Raw genomic sequence first — 25,464 nt, forward strand, 5'->3', positions numbered from 1 at the left:
GTTGATCTCTAGCCTGTGCTTTTGTCATGCAACTGCTAACAGAATTCCATCACAAACCTCCGTATTCAAAGGGTGTCAGTCCTGTAGTCCAACTAGGGATTGCCCTTAATTTTTGCCTGATCCCTAGTAAAGCGCAGGCCTGTTTCATCACCTTCCTTGTGAAGTGTGCACCTTGACCTGAGTCCAGCTGTGGTGGCATTCCCCATCAGGGTATTATTTGCTCTGCTAGGATCCTGGCTATGGTTTCTGATGAACAATTTCTAGTGGCGAAAGCTTCTACTCATTTCTTAAACTGGTCTATTATAACTAAACAGCATGTGTTCCCCTTGCTGCTGGGTAATGGTCCAGTAATATCTAAGTTTTCCTAAGGTCCTTTCAGTCGCAGCTGTTGTCCTATTCTGACCTTTACTTTCCCCCAGGTTGTATTTTGCACATCTCTACGCATTCCCTTCCACCATCAGCATCCGGACATCGCGCTCATCATGTTGCTGCATTGAGTCACCACCGCATTATAATGATCTTTACTGTGGTACATATCGATGTGGAAGGGCCTATTCTGGTCGGGTAATCCCAGGGTTGGATCACTTGAGAGCGCTTGTATTAACTTACAAATGAATTTTCCTGATCAGGGCCCTACTCCACTGGCTCTTGGGAAGGTTTCCACCCTTTGACCAGGTCCTGTATAGGTTGGGCCATCTCGGCATATTCGGGGATAAAATTTTAGTAGTTGAACAGCCCTAGTACCTGCCTGACCCCTTGCACGGTCCTTGGTTTTGGTATCAGTCCAATAAACCTCCTTTCTGTCCTTGGGCATTTGTCTTTTCCTTTGTGTTATGATGTATTCTAGCTATGTTACTTCATTCTTTACACATTTTTTAAAACTTCATTATGACCATAACAATTTATTTATTTTCCTTCTGGCACGTGGGGAAAACATTCGCTACCAATTAAGAAACCCAAATTAATAATGTCCTGTATTTTTTTTAAATTCCATGCAGCGATGCTGAAGTTGTTTGGTGAACTAAATAAAACAGCTGTCAGTGGAAAGGGTTAACTCCTTTGCAGGTTTGTAAGAAGGCCCGACATCATTACATGACTTCACATAATTCTTTTTTTTTAAAAAAACCTCCCGCTATTTACAAACTGTCCATTTTAAAAAAGGTTTTCAAACCTGAAATTTAAATCTCCTTTACTGAAGTAGAAATTGTCCCGTAATTTAAAATTAACATTTTCCAAATAACCAAATGGCAACTTTTATTTTTCCTTGCAAAAATCATCAACTGTGTCTTTTATCTCTCTTCCAATGTGGTGAAAGTTTCATCTCTGGAACTAGGGAAAAAAAACGGAATTTCACCGTGGTCACAATGAAAGTCCGGTTTTCATTGGTTAATTACCCTCAATAATCCAATTAAACCAATATCTTTTTCATAGCCAATAGGTCATTAACTAAACACAATACCGAGCAGACAAAATAAAATAAAATAGCACCCAGGAAGTTACACCGGTTTCCATTTTCTCCTTTCTTCAGATGCCTTTCCAATGAACTGTAAAAATATTGAATTAGGAACATTTTACACAGGCTTGTAGCTCCAAGAAATTGTTAATTTAAACGACAAGACAATCTCAATTTTTTGTACTCGAATTAAAATGTTCAATTTGTTTTTCTTTTAGCAACTGTAACTTCAAGGTTGAAGTTTTATCTTTTGTTAAACAACCTGTCTTTTGTGCGTTTCATTGCTCCGTAAGTAACTTCGCACCTGCGTTTCTAACTTAAAATTAACATTTTAACACTCGAGTTAGAAAAGCTTTCAGCTCCACATCAAAAAAGTAGGGGAGCTAAAACAAAGACAATCTTTTCAAAGACCGGCTTTCAGACACATTACGCTGTCAAGAAAACATCCACACAAACACTTCCATATAAACTGAAACTTTTAAAAAAGTGACCTTCCTGATACAGTTAAAACATATCAGGGGAGCTGCACGGGGCTGTTCCCCCTCCCGCTTCATTTCTGCTGCCATTTTATCTATCTTTCCTTTTGTTCTGCCTTTACTTCCTCTATGTTCTCTGCCCATTCCAGAATTTCATCGTAGTCATCCTAAGTTAATGTTTTGATGGGCTTTTCTGCTAGCATATATACCAAAGACCCTTCTGGTCCATATACTCCATCCCACTGATGTTTTTTCTAAAGAACATGAGAACATAACATAAGGTGGTCATATGGCCCCTTGAGCCTGCTCCACCATTCAATATCATCGCTGATCTGATCATGGACTCAGCTCCACTTCCCCGCCCGCTCCCTATAACCCCTTATCGTTTAAGAAACTGTCTATTTGTGTCTTAAATTTATTCAATGTCCCAGATTCCACAGCTCTGAGGCAGCGAATTCCACAGATTTACAACTAAGAAATTCATCCTCATCTCTGTATTAAATGGGCGGCCCCTTATTCTAAGATCATGCCCTCAAGCTCTAGTCTTCCCCCATCAGTGGAAACATCCTCTCTGCATCCACCTCATCAAGCCCCCTCATAATCTGATACACTTCGATAAGATCACCTCTCATTCTTCTGAATTCCAATGAGAAGAGGCCCAACCTACTTAACCTATCCTCATAAGTCAACTCCCTCATCCCCGGAATCAACCTAGTGAACCTTCTCTGAACTGCCTCCAAAGCAAGTACATCTTTTCGTAAGTATGGAAACCAAAACTGCACGAGTTATTCCAGGTGTGGCCTCACCAATGTCTTATATAGCTGTAGTAAGACTTCCCTGCTTTTAAACTCCATCCCCTTTGCAATAAAGGCCAAGATACCATTGGCCTTCCTGATCACTTGCTGTACCTGCATACTATCCTTTTGTGTTTCATGCACAAGTACCTCCAGGTCCCGCTGTACTGCGGCACTTTGCAATCTTTCTCCATTTAAATAATAACTTGATCTTTGATTTTTTTTCTGTCAAAGTACATGACCTCACACTTTCCAACATTATACTCCATCTGCCAAATTTTTGCCCACTCACTTATCTGCAAAAAGGACATTCAGGCTTTTTTTGTGTCCTCCTCACACAAAGATGGGAGGAAAAGCAATGTATCATCAGCAAACTTGGCTACGTTATACTCAGTCCCTTCTTCCAAGTCGTTAATAGATTGTAAATAGTTGGGGCCACAGCACTGATTCCTGCGGCACCCCACTAGTTACCGGTTGCCAACCAGAGAGTGAACCATTTATCCCTACTCTCTGTTTTTTTGAGAGTTAGCCAATCCTCTATCCATGCTAATATATTACCCCCAACCCAGTGAACGTTTATCTTGTACACTCACCTTTTATGTGGCACCTTGTCAAATGCCTTCTGGAAGTCCAAATATACCACATCCACTGGTTCCCCTTTATCTACCCTGTTTGTTACATCCTCAAAGAACGCGAGCAAATTTGTCAAACATGACTTCCCCTTCATAAATCTGCCTGACCGAATTTTGCTTATCCAAAATGTCCTGCTACTGCTTCTTTAATAATGGACTCCAACATTTTCCAACAACAGATGTTAGGCTAACTGGTCTATCGTTTCCTGCTTTTTGTCTGCCTCCTTTTTTAAAAAAAAAAAATAGGGGTGTAACATTTGCAGTTTTCCAATCTGCTGGGACCTCCCCAGAATCCAGGGAATTTTGGTAAATTACAACCAATGCATCCACAATCCCTGTCGCTACTTCTCAAGACCCTTGGATGCAAACCATGAGGTCAAGGGGATTTATCTGCCTTTAGTCCTATTATTTTACTGAGTACCACCTCCTTATTGATTATGATTGTGTTAAGTTCCTCCCCCCACTATAGCCCCTAGACTATCCACTGTTGGAATATTGTTAGTGTCCTCTACCGTAATGACAGATACAAAATATTTGTTCAGAGTTTCTGCCATCTCCATGTTCCCCATTACTAATTCCCATCCTCTAAGGGACCAACATTTACATTAGGCACTCTTTTCCTTTTTATATACCCATAGAAACTCTTGCTATCTGTTTTTATATTTTGCGCTAGTTTACTTTCATAGTCTATCTTTCCTTTCTTAATCATTTTTTGAGTCGTTCTTTGCTGGCTTTTAAAAGCTTCCCAGTCTTCTGTCCTCCCACTAGTTTTAGCCACTTTGTATGCCCTTATTTTCAATTGGATACCATCCTTTATTTCTTTAGTTAGCCACGGATGGCTATCTTTTCTCTCACACCCTTTCCTCCTCACTGGAATATATTTTTCTTGAGTCGTGAAATAAACCCTTAAATGTACACCACTGTTCATCAACTGTCCTACACTTTAATCTATTTTCCCTGGTCCATTTTACTCAACTCTGCCCTCATACCTTCATAGTCTCCTTTATTTAAGCTTAGTACGCTGGTTAGAGATCCAACTTTCTCACCCTCTGCCTGAATTTGAAATTCAATCATGCTATGATCACTCATTCCGAGGGGATCCTTTACTAGCAGATTGTTTATTAATCCCGTCTCATTACACAGGACCAGATCGAAGATAGCCTGCCCCCTGGTTGGTTCCGTTACATACTGCTCAAGGAACCCGTCCCTTACTCACTCTATGAACTCCTCCTCAAAGCTACCCTGACCAATTTGATTTATCCAATCAATATGGAGGTTAAAATCACCCATGATTATTGCTGTTCCTTTTTTATAAGCCACCACTATTTCTTGGTTTATGCTCCGACCAACAGAGTTGCTACTGTTAGGGGGCCTATACACTATGTCCACCAGTGACTTTTCCCCTTATTATTCCTTATCTCCACCCAAACTGTTTCAACATCCTGATCCTTTGAGCCAATATCGTTTCTTACTATTGCATCCTTTATCAATAGAGCTACCCCAGCTCCTTTTCCTTTCTGTCCATCCTTCTGGATTGTCAAGTACCCCATAATATTTAATTCCCAGTCCTGGTCACCTTGCAACCACATCTCTGTAATGGCTATCAGATCATATCCCTGTCTCAATTTGTGCTGTCAATTCATCTATCTTGTTACAAATGCTACGTGCATTTAGACAAAGTGCCTTTAAGTTTATTTTTTTACCCTTTTTTCCTGCTTGTTTCCCCTCTCCTTCAAACTCACTTTCTTTATTTTTGCTTTCTAATTCCAGCTTTTCTCTCCTCCCTATTGAATCAACTCTCAGGTTCCCATCCCCCTGCCAAGCGAGTTTAAACCCTCCCCAACAGCACTAGCAACCCCCCCCACCCCACCAGGATATTGGTCCCGGCTCTGTTGACGTGCAACCCGTCCGGCTTGTACAGGTCCCACCTCCCCCAGAAGCGGTCCCAATGTCTCAGGAAACTAAAGCCCTCCCACCTGCACCATCTCTCCAACCACGTATTCATCTGCTCTATCCTCCCATTTCTGTACTCACTAGCTCGTGGCACTGAGTGTAATCCGGAGATTACTTCCTTTGAGGTCCTGCTTTTTAATCTCTCTCCTAGCTCCCTAAACTCTGCCTGCAGGACCTCGTCCCTCTTCCTACCTAGGTCATTGGTACCGATGTGGACCACGACCTCTGGTTGTTTACCCTCTCCCCCCAGAATGCCCTGCAGCCACTCAGTGACATCCTTGACCCTGGCACCAGGGAGGCAACATACCATTCTGGAGTCAGGTCTGCGGCCGCAGAAACGCCTGTCTGCTCCCGACCACCAAATCCCCTACCACTTTAGCTCTTCCATTCTTCCTTCCCCACCCACCCACCCGTGCAGTCAAGCCCCCTGTGGTGCTGTGGACTGAGCTCTGGCTGCATTCCCCAGAGCCACCATCACCCCCACCGGCACTGAGAACAGAGTACCAGTTGGAGAGCAAGATGGACTCTGGACTCCTGCACTACCTGCCTAGTCCTCCTCTTCTGTCTGGCGGTCACCCACTCCCTCCCTCTCTGCCTGCACACCGCCTCTAGAAATGCGCTATCCACGTAGCTCTCAATCTCGCGGATGCACCGCAGTGACCCCAGCTGCCGTTCAAGCTCCAAAACACAGAGCTCGAGTTGGTGCAGCCGGAGACACCTCTGGCACACGTGGTTGGCCCGGCTTCGCAATGCACCCGGGACTTCCCACATGCCACAGGATATGCAATCCACGAGACTGAGCTGAGGTCGGCACCCACCGCCCCTTTAGGTTATATTGTTTGCACTGCGCACGATCAACACAGGCTTCTCCTTGTTTTATTACCGTGTCATCCGTCATGCTTCAGGACATACACCTATCCTACCTTGGTCTTCATCCTTCCGTGGTTCGCTATAACTTAGTTCTTTATACAGATTACCTCCTTCCCTGTCAATGCTACAGCTGTGTAGGTGGTACAAAAAGAATACTCACCGCAATAGCTGCCATGTCATCCGGGTTGGAGTGTCTGTATCCTGCTTGCAGCGCCAAATGTTGGGGTAAAAAAAGACAACTTCTCAAGGTGGACTCCCTGATAAGGAATCGACACTCGCCCGTTAATGCGACCATGGAATCACTCAGACGAAACCTCGGTTCAACCGGTCTTTATTCAAGCATGCAGGGGAAGAGTTCATGAATGAACCTTCGAAATACAAGGGTTTCTACAAGTACATTTATACAGATTTTCTGTTGGCCTGCAGCTTATCAGCAGAGCTTCAGTGATTCGTAGACCCGTATCAGACTGGCTGCTGAGTGATTTCCCAACCTGTCCCCCTTTTGAAATGTGTTGTTCAATGGTGTCAACTTAGCCTCGGTTCCCCCATGACGTGTTGATTAACCTTGTTTCCCAGTGTTTGCTATCTTGTTCCCAAACACCTGATTTCTTATCCCTTCACCGAGAGAATTCCAGTCAAAACTTTCTCGTTCTCAGATTGCTCTGTACTGAATATGCAAGTTTTCATTTTCTATCAGTTGGTACTAAAGGTTAATACAATTGATGGTTCATTTACCATCAAGCTTTGCTGCTAAGCAAGCTTCAAAAACCCCATTTGTAAGCGAGTGCAATAAGTGTGCTTTACATACATAAGCGAGTTTTACATACAATCTGTCAATAGGCGATATATATCACAATCCCTACTGTGAGGTGGAGGAACTCCAGACTCCTCACAACCTCTTAATACTGATAAACCCTTTCATCTGGACCATTTAATGTGTCAGATCAATTCACTACCTCCAGTATCCCCTTACAATACTCCTGACATCAGTGACGGGTGGAAACACAAAAAAAAGAGCAAGGAGACTTTTACTTGAAATAAAGCCTATTATAACCACTGTTGCTTAGACCAAAGGATAATCAAATGCCTACCGCAATTATGAAATAAAGGAAAAGACCAGAGTGTTCAATTAAATATACAGGCTTTAATTATTTAAAACTTGGAATTGCACTTACACAGTCAGACACAGTGCACTGTAGATTTTTTTTAAAAACCAGAGTGAACGAGGTGCAACATATTTAAAAAAACCATCAGGATAAGGCAGCATCATGGTGTGCAGGGTGAAGGGCACTTGGGAGCCATTAGGGACCGCCCACTTTGAAATGACATCTCAATCCATCTGTAGATGACCTTTCAGTATAACTCTGCTCGAGGAACACCACCAGCGCAGCGCTGACCAGCCAATCAGCTTCAAGTCCAGAACCGTCACTACAACTAGGAAGTGCATTTCTTTTTTAAAAATAAGAAAAAAGTCCTTAAAATCAACAAACTTTGTTTTAAAAATGTCAAATTCAAGTAAAGTTCCAGAATTTATGGGGCAGGAGGAAATTTCAGTCTATTTTTTGTTTCTAAACAGATGCAAGATGTGTCATTTGCAGAACCAAAATGCTTCACATTGAATGCCAAAACAGCTACATAAAATGGTAAATTAGAAATCCATTTGTATAGAAAAATAATTTTCATTGTCAGATTAACAGATCTTCCATTTATTCCTGCATATATATGCATTTTAAAGAGGTATTGTGCTGTTTAGTGTGGAGAGAGAATGGTTGGTCAATGTGTCATGATGACATCAACCCATGGCACCATTTGCCATGTAGAGATTAAGAGGACTTTTTAAAATTATATAAATACACTGCCCCTTTAGTAGAACAACTCTATTTGAGGCACAACTTGACACAGCACTTCTGTTCCTCCTCTTACTATTACGGGAGCAATGATGGATTAGTTCTATACACATCAACTAAAACCACATAAAAATCCTGAATAATTTCTTCTTCAAAAAAAAATACAGGTTATGATTGCAGTGTCTCTTGATAGTGGTCAGTAGCATACGAGACTAGAGTTGCCCCACAGGGGGCCTTAGGAGCTGCAGCCCAGGGCAGTGCTTCATTCAGCCAGCAGTAACAGTGCAAGAAAATCACAGGCTGCAACAGGACGCTCCCAGCAGTTAGAGGGCCATCCGCACTTGATGAATGACTATGGTCTCTGCAAAAAGGACAGAGGAATAAAGCGTGATTATAGCATCCAAAGAGAGCGTCAACTTCAAAAAAAAGACGCAGCACCCCCTTTTTCGTAGGGCTCCAAGTTGTTACATGAAGGAAAAAGGTGAATGCTGGATAATTAGATAGAAAAATTGAAAGTGCACAGTGGACCCATCAGCATCTGAACCAGGGACACAGGTTAACTGGTTCATGGAGGAGGAATCGCATCTAAATCGTGCCCTACCTAGACTCATCTTTTGTTTCCTAACTTGTGCTATTACCATCTCAATTTGGCCTATCATCCCTTTTGTCTCAAAACTCTTCTGCCTTCCACCTCATCACAGATCTTCCCTTTTGTTCTTTCCTCCCCTCCCCCTTTCAGGGCCCCAGCATTTCCTTAAGAATCTGTTATATTTCAAACATTTGCCAGTTCTGACGAAGGGTCATTGACGTGAATCATCAACTCTGTTTCTCTCTCCACAAATGCTGCCTGACCTGCTGAGATTTCCAGCATTTTCTGTTTTTATTCTAAATTGTTAATCTACCCTTTCCAGATGCTAATAAATCTTCTGGCATTTTCAACATCTTGTTTTAATAAAGCTGTACCATGTTTTTTTTATAAAAACATTCTAATATGGTATTTACTTTTGATTTTCAATTGCCATTTAATAAAGGATCTGTGGTATGATCACTCAAACTTCAGTGATTTTGAACCATGGAATGTATTAAATTCCTCTTGGAATCATTTTAAATGTTGAAAATACAAGGGGAAGATTCCCACAGAACTATGTCCCCCAACTACCAGTCTCTGTCTCAGCAACAACACAAAGAAAGTTTTCAACAATACTAATCAGCCCAGATGTACATTAGAACATTAGAAATAGGAGCAGGAGTAGGCCATTTGGCTCCTCGAGCTTGCTCTGCCATTCAATATCATGGCTGATCTGATCATGGACTCAGCTCCACTCCCTGCCCGCTCCCCATAACCCTTTACTCCCTTGTTGCTCAAAAATCTGTCTATCTCTGCCTTAAATATATTCAATGATCCAGCCTCCAAGGCTCTCTGGGGCAGAGAATTTCATAGATTTACAACTCTGAGAAGAAACTTCTCCTCATCTCAGTTTTAAATGGGCGGCCTCTTATTCCAAGACTATGTCCCATAGTTTTAGTTTCCCCTATGAATGGAAATATCCTCTCTGCATCCACCTTGTCGAGCTCCCTCATTATCTTAAGGTTCAATAAGATCACCTCTCATTTTTCTGAACTCCAATGTGTATAGGCCCAACCTACTCAACCTTTCCTCATAAGTCAACCCCCTCATCTCCAGAATCAACCTAGTGAACCTTCTCTGAACAGCCTCCAATGCAAGTACAGCCTTCCCTAAATACAGAGACCAAAACTGTATGCAGTACTACAGGTGCGGCCTCACCACTACCCTGCACAGTTGTAGAAGGAATTCTGTTTTTATACTCTATCCGCTTGCAATAAAGGCCAACATTCCATTTACCTTCCTGATTACTTGCTGTAACAGAAACATAGAAACTAGGTGCAGGAGTAGGCCATTCGGCCCTTCGAGCCTGCACCACCATTCAATAAGATCATGGTATGGAGAGAAAGCAGGAAAGGGGTACTGAGGGAATGATCAGCCATGATCTTATTGAATGGCGGTGCAGGCTCGAAGGGCCAAATGGCCTACTCCTGCACCCATTTGCTATGTTTCTATGGCTGATCATTCACCTCAGTACCCCTTTCCTGCTTTCTCTCCATACCCCTTGATCCCTTTAGCCGTAAGAGCCACATCTAACTCCCTCTTGAATATATCCAACGAACTGGCATCAACAACACTCTGCGGTAGGGAATTCCAGAGGTTAACAACTCTCTGAATTAAGAAGTTTCTCCTCATCTCCATCCCAAATGGCTTACCCCTTATCCTTAGACGGTGTCCCCTGGTTCTGGACTTCCCCAACATCAGGAACATTCTTCCTGCATCTAACCTGTCCAGTCCCGTCAGAATTTTATATGTTTCTATGAGATCCCCTCTCATTCTTCTAAATTCCAGTGAATAAAGGCCCAGTCGATCCAGCCTCTCCTCATTAGGTCAGTCCAACCATCCTGGGAATCAGTCTGGTGAACCTTCGCTGCACTCCCTCAATAGCAAGAATGTCCTTCCTCAGATTAGGAGACCAAAACTGAACACAATATTCCAGGTGAGACCTCACCAAGGCCCTGTACAACTTCAGTAAGACTTCCCTGCTCCTATATTCAAAACCCCTACATGCGTACTAACTTTTTGTGTTTCATGCACAAGGACCCCCAGGTCTCTCTGTACTGCAGCACATTGCAATTTTTCTCCATTTAAATTATTTGTTTTTCTATTATTTCTGCCAAAGTGAATAACTTCAGTTTCCCACATTATACCCCACCTGCCAAATTTTTTCCCACTCACTTAGCTTATCTATATCCCTTTGCAGATTTTGTGTGTCCTCCTCACAATTTGCTTTCCCACCCATCTTTGTATCTTCAGAAAACTTGGCTACATTACACTCGGTCCCTTTATCCAAATCATTAATATAGATTGTCTAGCTCGAGCAAAGAGCTGGAATAGGCACAATGGGCTGAATGGCCTGTTCTGTGCTATATCATTCTATGAACTGCAAATGGTTTCCCTTAGGTGTTTTTGAAGCACTCCCACTTTACAATGGTTCTAACGCTGGGAGTACGCATGCATCACTGTTAAAACATCAGCTAGAACACACTTCTGGTCGATAATTGCAAACAGCAGCATTACAAGGAAATAAACAAAAACATTACAATGAATCTACTAAGTTGCAAATCATTGGATAAAATAGAATCTACATGATCGATAATTATTAGCTCCCCAATGGCCCAGAGTAAAGGGACAATCTGGTATTGTAGATCAGAAACAGAAACATTCGGCCCTTCGAGCCTGCACCACCATTCAATATGATCATGGTTGATCATGCAACTTCGGTACCCCATTCACGCAACTTCAGTACCCCATTCCTGCTTTCTCTCCATACCCCTTTAGCCGTAAGGGCCACATCTAACGAACTGGCCTCAACAACTTTGAGACAGAATTACACAGGTTCACAACTCTATGAAGAAGTTTTTCCTTATCTCGGTGCTAAATGGCTTACCCCTTATCCTTAGACTGTGACCCCTGGTGCTGGACTTCCCAAACATCAGGAACATTCTTCCTGCATCTAACCTGTCCAATCCCTTCAGAATTTTATATGTTTATGAGATCCCCTCTCATTCTTCTAAATTCCAGTGAATAAAGGCCCAGTCGATTTATATGTCAGTCCTGCCATCCCAGGAATCAGTCTGGTGAACCTTCGCTGCAATCCCTCAATAGCAAGAATGTCCTTCCTCAGATTAGGAGACCAAAACTGTACACAATATTCCAGATGTGGCCTCACCAAGGCCCTGTACAACTGCAGTAAGACCTCCCTGCTCCTATACTCAAATCCTTTTGCTATGAAGGCCAACATACCATTTGCCTTCTTCACCGCCTGCTGTACCTGTATGCCAACTTTCAATGACTGATGTACCATGACACCCAGGTCTCGTTGCACCTCCCCTTTTCCTAATCTGTCACCATTCAAATAATATTCTGCCTTCCTGTTTTTGCCACCAAAGTGGATAACCTTTTATCTACATTATACTGCATCTGCCATGTATTTGCCCACTCATCTAACCTATCCAAGTCACCCTGCAGCCTCATGGCATCCTCCTCACAGCTCACACTGCCACCCAGCTTAGTGTCATCAACAAATTTGGAGATATTACATTCAATTCCTTCGTAAATTGCTGGAGTCCCAGCACTGAACCTTGTGGTACCACCCACTAGTCACTGCCTGCCATTCTGAAAAGGACCCATTTATTCCTACTCTTTGCTTCCAGTCTGCCAACCAGTTCTCTGTCCACGTCAATACATTACTCCCAATACCATGTGCTTTAATTTTGCACACCAATCTCGTGTGTGGGACCTGGTCAAGAGCCTTTTGAAAGTCCAAATACACCACATCCACTGGTTCTCCCTTGTCCACTCTACTAGTTGCATCCTCAAAAAAGTTCTAGAAGATTTGTCAAGCATGATTTCCCTTTCATAAATCCACACTGACTTGGACCAATCCTATTACTGCTTTCCAAATGTGCTGCTTTTACATCTTTAATAATTGATTCCAACATTTTCCTCACTACCGATGTCAGGCTATAATTCCCTGTTTTCTCTCTCCCTCCTTTTTAAAAAAAAAGTGGGGTTATATTAGCTATTCTCCAATCCATAGGAACTGATCCAGAGTCGATAGACTGTTGGAAAATGATCACCAATGCATCCACTATTTCTAGGGCCACTTCCTTAAGTACTCTGGGATGCAGACCATCAGGCCCTGGGGATTTATCAGCCTTCAATCCCATCAATTTCCCTAACACAATTTTCTGACTAAAGGATTTCGTTCAGTTCCTCTTCCTCACTAGATCCTCGGTCCACTAGTATTTCCAGAAGGTTATTTGGGTCTTCCTTAGGTGAAGACAGAACCAAAGTATTTGTTCAATTGGTCCCCCATTTCTTTGTGCCCCATTATAAATTCACCTGATTCGGATTGCAAGGGACCTAAATTTGTCTTCACTAATATTTTTCTCATCATATATCTATAGAAGCTTTTGCAGTCAGTTTTTGTGTTCCCAGTAAGCTTACTCTCATACTCTATTTTTCCCCTCCTAATTAAACTCTGTCCTCCTCTGCTGAATTCTAAATTTCTCCCAGTCCTCAGATTTGCTGCTTTTTCTGGCCAATTTATATGCCTCTTCCTTGGATTTAACACTATCCCTAACTTCCCTTGTTAGCCACAGTTGAGCCACCTTCCCCATTTTATTTTTACTCCAGGCAGGGATGTACAATTGTTGAAGTTCATCCATGTGATCTTTAAATGCCTGCCATTGCCTATCCACCGTCAACCCTTTAAGTATCATTTGCCAGTCTATCCTAGCCAATTCACGTCTCATACCATTGAAGTTACCTTTCTTTAAGTTCAGGACCCTAGTCTCTGAATTAACTGTGTCACTCCATCTTAATGAAGAATTCTACCATATTATGGTCACTCTTCCCCAAGGGACCTCGCACAAGATTGCTAATTAATCCTCTCATTACACAACACTCAGTCGAGGATGACCAGCTTTCTAGTTGGTTCCTCGACATATTGGTTTAGAAAACCATCCCTTATACACTCCAGGAAATCCTCCTCCACCCTATTGTTACCAGTTTGGTTAACCCAATCTATATGTAGATTAATGTCACTCATGATAACTGCTGTACCTTTATTGCATGCATCCCAAATTTCTTGTTTGATACTGTCCCCAATCTCACTACTACTGTTTGGTGGTCTGTACACAACTCCCACTAGCGTTTTCTGCCCTTTGGTGTTCCGCAGTTCTATCCATACAGATTCCACATCATCCAAGCTAATGTCCTTCCTTACTATTGTGTTAATCTCCCAGGTTTTGTTCTTAGTCTGGAGGGAGGATGGGGGTGGTGGGGGCTGGGGACAGAAAATTAGCCAGGATTCCTGCTCTTGATTCCTATGCATGGATCCCTGCTTGAATTTATGTACAAGGATATGGGTGAGAACACCATCAGGCTCAGCTGTGATGCCATCCGCAGCCCAATAGTTTGGCGATACTCAGTCTAGGCTGAATGATGAAGATAGGCCATTTTGGGGAGGCTCAAGAAGGTTGGTGACATGCCGCAAGCAAGAGTCTGCATTTTAGGAGAGAAGGGGACAAAAAAAAAAAATAACTTACAATCTGTATTAACGACTTGGAAGAAGGGACTGAGTGTAACGTAGCCAAGTTTGCTGATGATACAAAGATGGGAGGAAAAGCAATATGTGAGAACGAAAAAAATCTGCAAAAGGATGTAGACAGGCTAAGTGAGTGAGCAAAGATTTGGCAAATGGAGTATAATGTTGGAAAGTGTGAGGTCATGCACTTTGGCAGAAAAAAAAAATCAAAGAGCAAGTTATTATTGAAATGGAGAACGATTGCAAAGTGCCGCAGTACAGCGGGACCTGGGGGTACTTGTGCATGAAACACAAAAGGATAGTATGCAGGTACAGCAAGTGATCAGGAAGGCCAATGGAATCTTGGCCTTTATTGCAAAGGGGATGGAATATAAAAGCAGTAGTGTCTTGCTACAGTTGTACAGGGTACTGGTGAGGCCACACCTGGAATACTGCATGCAGTTTTCGTTTCCATATTTACGAACGGATATACTTGCTTTGGAGGCAGTTCAGAGAAGGTTCACAAGGTTAATTCCGGAGATGAGGGGTTGACTTATGAGGAAAGGTTGAGTAGGTTGGGCCTCTACTCATTGGAATTCAGAAGAATGAGGTGATCTTATCGAAATGTATAAGATTATGAGAGGGCTTGACAAGGTGGATGCAGTGAGGATGTTTCCACTGATGAGGGGAGACTAGAACTAGGGGGCATAATCTTGGAATAAGGGGCTGCCCATTTAAAACTTAGATGAGGAGGAATTTCTTCTGAGGGTTGTAAATCTGTGGAATTCGCTGTCTCAGAGAGCTATGGAAGCTGGGACATTGAATAAATTTAAGACAGAAATAAACAGTTTCTTAAACGATAAGGGAATAAGGGGTTATGGAGAGCGGGCAGGGAAGTGGAACTGAGTCCATGATCGTATTAAATGACGGAGCAGGCTCGAGGGGCCGTATGGCCTACTCCTATCTCTTAAGTTCTTATGTTCCATACATGGTCAGAATTTTTTGCTATGATGCAACGACAAGGTGACTTTCTTGACACAATTTTCTCAAATAAAACAGAACTTAATACATCAGACTACAGCACATTACTTCCCAACTTGAACATGTATTTGTTTATAGCACCAGGTTTCCCACAAAGAAAATAATAAATCTTACAGCAGAGGAGGGACACCATTCGGCCCATCATGCCTGTGCCAGAACTGTCGAATTAGTCCTACTCCCCTGCTCTTTCCCCATAGTCCTACAAATGTTTCCTTTTCAAGTACATATCCAATTCTCCTTTGAAAGTTATTATTGAATCTGCTTCCATTATGCTTTAAGACAGTGCAGTCGAGATAACAACTTGCGGTGTAAAACATTTTCTCCTCACCTCCTCTCGGTTACTTTTGCTAATTGGTAAAAGTGATTCCATGGTAAAGTCGCAAAGCAATAACAGAAAAATACTGGAAAACTCAGCGGGGCATGCAGCATCTGTGGAGAGAGAAACAGAATTAACGCTTCAGGTCGATGACCCTTTAGACCTGAACACATTTACTCTGTTTCTCTCACCACAGATGCTGCCTGACCCACTGAGCTTTCCGGCATTTTCTGTTATAATTTCAGATTCCAGCATCCGCAGTATTTTACTCTTGTAAAAGTTGCAAAGCAGTCGTGTGGGAAATCCATACTGACATGTGCAGGGAATTCCTTTCTGCAGAAATGAGCACAATGGATACTTGTCGTTGCAGACCAGTCCCAGGTTCAGTCATGCAGCCATTACTATGGGCTTTCGCAGTTTCTGCCGTCGGTCTCAAACGATACAAGAATGCGGGCAATGGAGTTCAACCACGACCGTCTTTTGGAGTGATACAGCGCTGCTTTAATGATATGGTGACAGGCAGATAGGTTTTTACTTTGGTGCTGTATAACTTTTAGTTCTGAAGTTTAAAATGTAATAGAGCTCCCCCTAGTGGACTATTGTGGTAATGGAACTGATGTATAATAAAAGGGTCATGTGACAAGGTCACGTGATGACAATTCCAGTAAGAGCCATCTTGTGTAATGTGTTTGTCAGTGATGTCGTAAGAATAGAAAAGGATGTCACACATGTAATTTTGAAAGAATACAGTCCATTTTGTAGAATTAAACTTAAAAAAATATTGAGCATTAAACTAACATTTGATGTAGGTTTAGTCATTTTTACCCCTTTATGAATAGAAGCAATGATGCATCTTTTGCTGAGTGGAGTCTTTTTGACTGCATGCTTGTGTTAAAAATAATGGATTTGAAGGAAAGCAACATTAATAAAAATGATGACATTAAATATTCAATCTTCAGGACTCACCTCTGTTGCCCAATAAAAATCAAAAAACTAACAGTTAAATAATAAGTAAGCTTTCAACGTATAAAAGTAACTTCTTTCAGCTGCAAAACCCAGGTCCCAGAGGAATAAATGGTTGACAGCTGGTCAGGAAAGATTGGATAGGCTGGGTTTGTTTTCTTTGGAACAGAGGAGGCCGAGGGGAGACCTTATGGAGGTGTATAAAATTATGAGGGGCCTGGATAGAGTTCATAGGACAGACCTCTTTCCCTTAGCAGAGGGGTCAACAACCAGAGGGCATAGATTTAAAGTAATTGGTGGGAGGTTTAGAGAGGATTTGAGGGGAAATTTTCTCAGATGGTGGTGGGGGTCTGGAATTCACTGCCTGAAAGGGTGGTAGAGGCAGAAACCCTCATCACATTTAAAAAATACTTGGATGTGTACTTCAAGTGCCCTAACCAACAGGACTATGGACCAAAAGCTGGAAAGTGGGATTAGGTTGGATAGCTCTTTGTCGGCCAGCGCGGACACGATGAGCCGAAATGGCCTCCTTCCAAGCCGTAAATTTCTATGATTCAAGACCCTCAGGTCAGCAGTTTTGTAGCAGTTGTTGATGGGAACATTCAGAGCTGGTGCAGTAACATTTTGTTGGCTAGACGCAATCACAGGATTGGCGGGAAAGCAAACCGCGCACTTCATGTGCGGAGGACACAGAAAGACGGGATTTTCATTTATTTTGGGGAACCCGTTGTAGAATTGCACTCGTTGGATAGAAATGTGCATTGTTGCAGTAGGCAGGGCAAAGGTTGGTTGCAGGATGTGGCACCGCACTGAAGCACCTGCCCGACCTGTTGTTACTGAGATGCTTTGCTTCCAGAATCCACTAGGTGGCAGATGTGTTACTCAAACTGACACGCACATTTATATCACTGTGGTCCCCTGGACCAATTCCAGCCAGCTAAAGGGGTCAGAGAGGAATTTTCTAGATTCTTGTCCCCACCTCAATTGGTCTGCATTTAAAAAAAATCTGGCTCTGTACCGGTCCCGGGAGATTACATGGCTCTGGGCGGACCGAGGGCGTCTGTATCGTGATGCACAAGGCACATGGGCTGGAATTTCGGGTCGGTAATGTTGGCAGGACGGCAAATTTTGTGCCGGGAAATGGTTTGCATCTACAGCCACAAAATTCAGCAGCTGGGCCCTGGTGTGGGGCGGAGCGCTAAGGGAGGCTTTCCATAGCTTTCTTAGGGCGCTAGGACAGCTGAGCATGGGAAAATACCAAGCTAAACAGACGGCATCTGAGCGCCCCAAGAGAGGCTGCCCTGGAAAAAAAAACACAAAACACATTCCCAATACCTTGATCACATCACATTAAAATAAATCGCAAAAATAAAACAAAAAAAAAAATCAAACTTACCTCATTCAGTAATTCCTTCACTCGCTCACCACTGGGACAGCTCTGACCGCCTGGTTTTCCAGACAGTCCCACTAAGGGGCGCTGGAGGGTCAGCGCCAAACAAAAATCGAAGTGCTGTCAAAACCGGAGGCATTGCACGCTGGCTTGACATTCTCGGGCAGTGCTGCCCCGCGCCCCCGCAAAACACAAGAACATAAGAACATAAGAATTAGGAACAGGAGTCGGCCATCTAGCCCCTCGAGCCTGCTCCGCCATTCAACAACATCATGGCTGATCTGGCCGTGGTCTCAGCTCCACTTACCCGCCCGCTCCCCGTAACCCTTAATTCCCTTATTGGTTAAAAATCTATCTATCTGTGACTTGAAAACATTCAATGAGCTAGCCTCAACTGCTTCCTTGGGCAGAGAATTCCAGAGATTCACAACCCTCTGGGAGAAGAAATTCCTTCTCAACTCGGTTTTAAATTGGCTCCCCCATATTTTGAGGTTGTGCCCCCTAGTTCTAGTCTCCCCGACCAGTGGAAACAACCTCTCTGCCTCTATCTTGTCTATCCCTTTCATGATTGTAAATGTTTCTATAAGATCACCCCTCATCCTTCTGAACTCCAACGAGTAAAGACCCAGTCTACTCAATCTATCATCATAAGGTAACCCCCTCATCTCCGGAATCAGCCTAGTGAATCATCTCTGTACTCCCTCCAAAGCTAGTATATCCTTCCTTAAGGCGACCAAAACTGCACGCAGTACTCCGGGTGCGGCCTCACCAATACCCTGTACAGTTGCAGGAGGACCTCCCTGCTTTTGTACTCCATCCCTCTCGCAATGAAGGCCAACATTCCATTCGCCTTCCTGATTACCTGCTGCACCTGCAAACTAACTTTTTGGGATTCATGCACAAGGACCCCCAGGTCCCTCTGCACCGCAGCATGTTGTAATTTCTCCCCATTCAAATAATATTCCCTTTTACTGTTTTTCCCCCCCCCCCCCCCCCAAGGTGGATGACCTCACACTTTCCGACATTGTATTCCATCAAAACCGGCAACTAATTTCCCGGCAGGCGCCTATAGAGACAGATGGCCAATGAAAATCCAGCCCCTAGATTGGATGGGAAAGGCTAGATGGATTAGGTTATGCCCAATATTTTCATATGTTCGTACGACCCTCACTACATCGGATGATTCCGCACTCTCGAAGGTACTTACTGATGCTGACTAATGCCTCACAGGGGCTGAGACCCCTGTCCACGAGAGAGAGAGTCAGGACAGTGAGTGAATGCCAGCAACAGCAACTTGCATTGAAATAGCACCTTTAATATAGTAAAACATTCCGTGGCATTTCACTGGAGCATTACCGGACAATGGCTATTTAGAATGATAGAATCATAGAAATTTACAGCACAGAAGGAGGCCATTTCAGCCCATCATGTCTGCGCCGGCCGATAAAGAACTATCCAGCCTAATCCCACTTTCCAGCTCTTGATCCGTAGCCCTGTAGGTTATGGCGCTTTTAAAATATGGTGAGGGTTTCTGCCTCTACCGCCCTCAGGCAGCGAATTCCAGACTCCCACCACACTCTGGGTAAAGAAATGTTTCTTCATCTGCCATCTAAGTCTGCTACCAACTACTTTAAAATCTATGCCCCCTGGTTCTTGACCCCTCTGTGAAAAGAAAGAGATTCTTCCTATCCACTCTATCCAGGCCCCTCATAATTTTATACACCGCAATTAGGTCGCCCTTCAGCCTCCTCTGTTCCAAAGAAAACAAACCCAGCCTATTCAATCTTTCCTCATAGCTAAAATTCTCCAGTCTAGGCAACATCCTCGTAACTCTCCTCTGTACCCTCTCCAGTGCAATCACAGCTTTCCTGTAATGTGGTGACCAGAACTGCATGCAGTTCTCTAGCTGTGACCCAACTAGTGTTTTATACAGTTCAAGCATAACCTCCCTGCTCTTGTATTCTATCCTCAGCTAATAAAGGCAAGCATTCCGTATGCCTTCTTAACTGCCTTATCTACCTGGCCTGCTACCTTCAGGGATCTGTGGACATGCACTCCAAGGTCCCTTTGTTCCTCTACACTTGTGTCCTACCATTTAATGTGTATTCCTTTGCCTTGCTAGCCCTCCCCAAATGCATTACCTCACACTTCTCCGGATTGAATTCCACTTGCCACTGTTCTGCCCACCTGACCAGTTCATTAGTAATTAAACTGCAAGAACATATCAGAGCTCAATCCTGCCTTTACTTAACCACACACACGTCGACTATGTCCTGGAGTTCAGCCTGACCACACTTGATCAGCTCCGCTGGGCAGGCCACATCGTTCGTATGCCAGATACGAGACTCCCAAAGCAAGCGCTCTACTCGGGACTCCTTCACAACAAACGAGCCAAATGTGGGCAGAGGAAACGTTAGAGACACCCTCAAAGCCTCCCTGATAAAGTGCAACATCCCCACTGATTCCCTGGCCAAAGACCTCCCCAAGTGGAGGAAGTGCAGCCAGGAGGGCGCTGAGCACCGAATCTCGTCACCGAGAGCATGCAGAAACTAAGCGCAGGCAGCGGAAAGAGTGTACGGCAAACCTGTCCCACCCACCCTTTCCCTCAATGACTATCTGTCCCACTTATGACAGGGACTGTGGTTCTCATATTGGACTGTTCAACCACCTAAGGCCTCATTTTTAGAGTGGAAGCAAGTTTTCCTCGATTCCAAGGAACTGCCTATGATGATGATGACACACATACACACTTTCCAGTGTTCCACTAAATGGCTGTCGGGAAGGAGAATCTTAACTGATTCATTCCTGGAGGCATTCTTGTCAATGGCCCAGATGACATCAGCTAACACAGCATGGCCCAGGGATCAAAACAGCATCAATTATCCCCATTACCACCCACTCCCTGATCAGTGCAGCATGTAAATTGGTCATCTGTAGTGAAGGGTTCTTGTGACATTTAAAAAGAATCGGGTCTGAATTTCTTTCAGTATAAATTTCACACTTTTGTACATACTCATTTGCTGATCTGAAGGGAGAAATTCTATCTAGTTTAGTAAAAAGCTGTGAAAGAAAAAAAAACAAACAGAATCACTCTTCAAAAAGATTTCACTGTTTTAATTCCATTACCTCATCAACAAAAACTCCTACTGTTACCTGCAGCCTCTAATTAGTACAGGAACCCACTTTGCCTGATACACCCAGGATCAAGGCAAACTATATTTGATTAAACTTCACCATGGCTTGGTGTTCTTGGGTCAGTAAGAAGCATCAAATAATAATTTGGCTTTGTTGGGGACAGTATCTAACTAAATATACCCTTCGCTGCACTAGGTTCCTCTTGCGCTAATTCCAATCTTGTGCACTCATCATCATCATCATCATCATCATAGGCAGTCCCTCGGAATCGAGGAAGACTTGCTTTCACTCTTAAAATGAGTTGTCAGGTGGCTGAACAATCCAATACGAGAACCACAGTCCCAGTCACAGGTGGGACAGAAAGTCGTTGAGGGAAGGGGTGGGTGGGACTAGTTTGCCGCATGCTCTTTCCGCGGCCTGCGCTTGATTTCTGCATGCTCTCGGTGATGAGACTCGAGGTGCTCAGCGCCCTCCTGGATGCATTCCTCCACTTAGGGCGGTCTTTGTCCAGGGACTCCCAGGTGTAAGTGGGGATGTCACACTTTATCAGGGAGGCTTTGAGAGAGTGTCCTTGTAACGTTTCCGCTGCACACCTTTGGCTTGTTTGCCGTGAAGGAGTTCCGAGTAGAACACTTGCTTTGGGAGTCTCGTGTCTGGCATGCGGACAATGTGGCCTGCCCAGCGGAGCTGATCGAGTGTGGTCAGTGCTTCAATGCTTGTGCACTACTCACCTCTCTGCAGCCGTTCCCCCGACAAACACCCACATCTGCACTGATCACATTGCATCCTCTCCAGGCACTCTGGACTTCACTGCTCTCGGTCCGTGGGATCCACTCTCACTGATCCTCGCTCCTCTGGGGCACCTCAGCTGGACCCCTGGATCAACCTCTGCTGGTCTACTCTCCACACACCTCCTTCGCTCACTATTTGTTACTGCACGATCTCCAGCAGTGCGCCCACGAATACTCTACCCCTCAAAGAGTTCCTGGATACACTCCCTCCCTGAACCAGGATATGGGCTTGCTGACGCTCCGAGCTGACTCTATATGCCTAAAAGTCAACTTCATTTCACTAAGACTTCAGACTTGAACTTTGGACGCTCACAGCATTTCCTCGCAGTCTTCTCTTTATGACCAAGACATGTCTCTTCCAATCTTTGCCATGACGACATAACCTGAATTCTCGGTTTCCATTCGTGGGCACGTTTTGGCTGCCCCTGTGGATCAGAGCCAATTACTTCTATCTCTTTTTTTTTTTTTTTTAAATCCCCTGGTCCCTCTTCTCCAGTCACCACTTCTTCCCATCACTCAATCCCATTATCCCATGTTTACCTTCTCCTCTCGTGAGTACTTTGTCCCTCTTCCCTCCAATCCATCAGTGCTCTTCTGCTTTCCCACTTTCCTGCTGGGATCCCAGGCTTGAATCTCCCTTAGATAAGCCCAAGGCTACAATCTGCATCTCTCTGGTCATTCTCTGAACATAGAAATTTACAGCGCAGAAGGTCGTCATTTCGGCCCATCGTGTCCGTGCCGGTCGACAAAGAGCCGCACGGCCCTTGGTCAGCAGTTCTAAAGGTTACATATAAACATATGAACAATGAACAATGGCGGAAAGGCTAAGAGCTCCCAGCCCAATTAGTCTGCCTCACCTGCGATACCCCTTAGTGAAACATTCTACACGACCCCAACCGGTGACATGTGATCTCCTGGGAGAGGCAAACACCAGATTAAAAACCCCAGGCCAATTGAGGAAAACAAATCTGGGAAAATTCCTTTTCGACCCATCCAGGTGATCGAAACTAGTCCAAGAGATCACCCTGGTCATATTCTATTCCCTGCAGTACTTACCATTATATCTGCGCCGTCCAACAAAAGGTCATCCAGTCTAATCCCCATTTTCAGCTCCAGGTCCGTAACCCTGCAGGTGACTGCACTTTAAGTGCCCATCCAGCCATCCCTTAAAAGTGAGGGTTTCTGCATCCACCACTCTTCCAGGCAGCGAGTTTCAGATCCCCACAGCCCTCTGCGTAAAGAAGCCCCCCCTCAAAACCTTCCACCAACCACCTTAAAACTATGCCCCTTTGTAATAGATCCCTCCACCAATGGAAATAGAGCCTTACTATCCACTCTGTCCAGGCTACTCAATATTTTGCACACATCAATGAGGTCTCCTCCCAACCTCCTCTGTTCCAATGAGAACAAACCCAACCTATCCAATCTGTCCTCATAACTAAGATTCTCCATTCCAGGCAGCATCCTAGTAAATCTCCTCTGCACCCTCTCTGGTGCAATCACGTTCTTCCTACAATAAGGCAACCAGAACTGCACGCAATACTCCAGCTGTGGCCTAACCAAAGTATTATACAATTTAAGCATAACCTCCCTGCTCTTATACTCCATGCCTCGGCCAATAAAGGCAAGCATTCCGTATGCCTTCTTAACTATCTTATCCACCTGGCCTGCTACTTTCGGGGATCTGTAGACAAACACTCCAAGGTCCCTTTGTTCATCTACACTATTAAGTGGGCTACCACTTAATGTGTATACCCTTTCCTTATTAGCCCTCCCAAAGTGCATCACCTCACACTTCTCTGAATTAAATTCCATTTGCCACTGCTCTGCCCACCTAACCAGTAGATTGATATCCTCCTGCAGCCCATGACTTTCCTCTTTATTATCAATCACACAGCCAATTTATCAATCAACATCCTTCCAGTCACAAAAACATCAATCATTAACCTTTGCTTCCTACCTCCAAGCCAATTTTGGATCCAACTTGCCACTTTGCCCTGGATCCCATGGGCTTTAAACTTCATGACCAGTCTACCATGTGGGATCTTATCAAAAGCCTTGCTAAAGTCCATATATACTACATCGTACGCACTACACTCATTGACCCTCGGTTACCTCCTCAAAAAATTCAATCAGATTAGTCAGACATGATCTTCCCTTCACAAATCCGTGCTGACTGTCCCCAATTAATCCTTGCCTTTCCAAATGCAAATTTATCCTGTCTTTCAGGATTTTTTCCAATAATTGTCTCACCGAGGTTAGGCTGACAGGCCTGTAATTACTCGGCCTCTTTCGCCCTTCTTAAACAAGGGTACTACATTAGCAGTCCTCCAATCCTCCGGGTCCATCGAGGCGCCCATCACTGCCTCCTTAGAAGCAGCAACCCCCAACATCCTCTTGCGGGCTCACCTCACCTACCACTGCTCCCTTGGACTCTGCTAGCAGTTCACCAATCATTGTCCCTCTCCGCATTTCCCTCCGGAATGTCCATTTGCTACAAATGAGGCCCCTTGCCATTCACAACCTTATTGTGGATGATTGAATGGGCTGGATTTTCGGCTTTTCGCAGTGATAATGGCAGCGGGGTGGGAGGATTAGTGCTCAGGAATAGTTTGCGCCTCAGTAGGTAAGTTTGGGCAGCTGGGCCCTGAGTCATGGGGCACAGCGCTAAGGGAGGCATTGTACACTTCTCTCGGGGCACTAGCATGGGAAACTCCTGAACTAAAGAGCCGGGCCGGGATCGCTCAGAGTGGCACCTGGTGGGGGTGGGGGGGGTTAGGGAAGAAACCCAAGAAAAACCCCACAAAAACATTCCCCACACCACAACACAAATCACAAAGAAAATGAAGAGATCACACTTACATTAGGAGCCCATTACTCACCTCTCCACTATCGGAATGGTTGGACCGCCCCAATTACCCAGGCGGTCACTGCAGGGCGGATGGGTCTGACAATAGTCTAAACTCGTGCTGGCGTCACAACCGGGGGCGTTGCACACCGGCGCAGCTCTTCCGGGCGGTGCTGCTCCGCGCCGCCGCTAAACCAGACCCAAGGATCACTGCGGGGTGCTAGAGGCGGACCGCCTGCCCAGAACACCTCACCGCTGCCATTGCCGCCACTCCGGGGTGAAAAACGGAGCAGAGAAGACCAGAAAATCCAGCCCCATGGCTTTCCCGGAAACGCTGCTCACAGCTGGTGACATCTTGCCCCTTACTGAAGCCTGCCCCCCCCCCCCCAAACAAACACGGCACACTTTCCACCATTTAGCCACACAAAATGCCCCAGTGGAGGTGTGGCCGTTATCACCAAATCACATCTTGGTCTCTCCTCCTACTTCTCCTTTTTACCTCTTCCACCCCTCTTGCCTCTCCCACATCCCCCCAAGCTCCACACAGAGTTTATTAGAGATATCCTTCCTCCATTCCTCCCTCAACCTCTGCACTGAATGACTCTGTATCCTCAATGACTTCAATCTCCATCTCCATTCACCATGCCCTCTTGATTTCAATCCTCTCGTTCTACCTCAACACAAACTCTCCTATCCATATTCACGGCCAACCTCTCCACCTTACATCTCTACTCCCATGGTGTTGATCTCGGACCACTTTTTAAATCCCACAACCCTCTTCCCCTGTTCCAGCTTCA

General features: G+C 44.4%; 1 protein-coding gene across 6 annotated transcripts in view; it reads right to left on the reverse strand.

Moving 5' to 3' along the window:
• Positions 1-1,517: 1,517 nt before the first annotated feature.
• The window catches only part of LOC139273283 (filamin-A-interacting protein 1-like), a 432,733-nt gene continuing 408,786 nt past the window's right edge, over positions 1,518-25,464 (reverse strand). For 5 of the 6 annotated variants that reach the window (XM_070889984.1, XM_070889980.1, XM_070889983.1 and 2 more), the window contains one exon: positions 7,303-8,386. In XM_070889984.1, the coding sequence (XP_070746085.1) occupies positions 8,378-8,386 (9 nt within the window). In that variant the 3' untranslated portion in view covers positions 7,303-8,377. Of the gene's footprint in view, positions 1,545-7,302; positions 8,387-25,464 lie in introns of those variants that run through there. The other variant, XM_070889981.1, reaches the window with a different exon arrangement.

Source organism: Pristiophorus japonicus, chromosome 9, assembly GCF_044704955.1.
Source record: "Pristiophorus japonicus isolate sPriJap1 chromosome 9, sPriJap1.hap1, whole genome shotgun sequence".
Taxonomy (NCBI): domain Eukaryota; kingdom Metazoa; phylum Chordata; class Chondrichthyes; family Pristiophoridae; genus Pristiophorus; species Pristiophorus japonicus.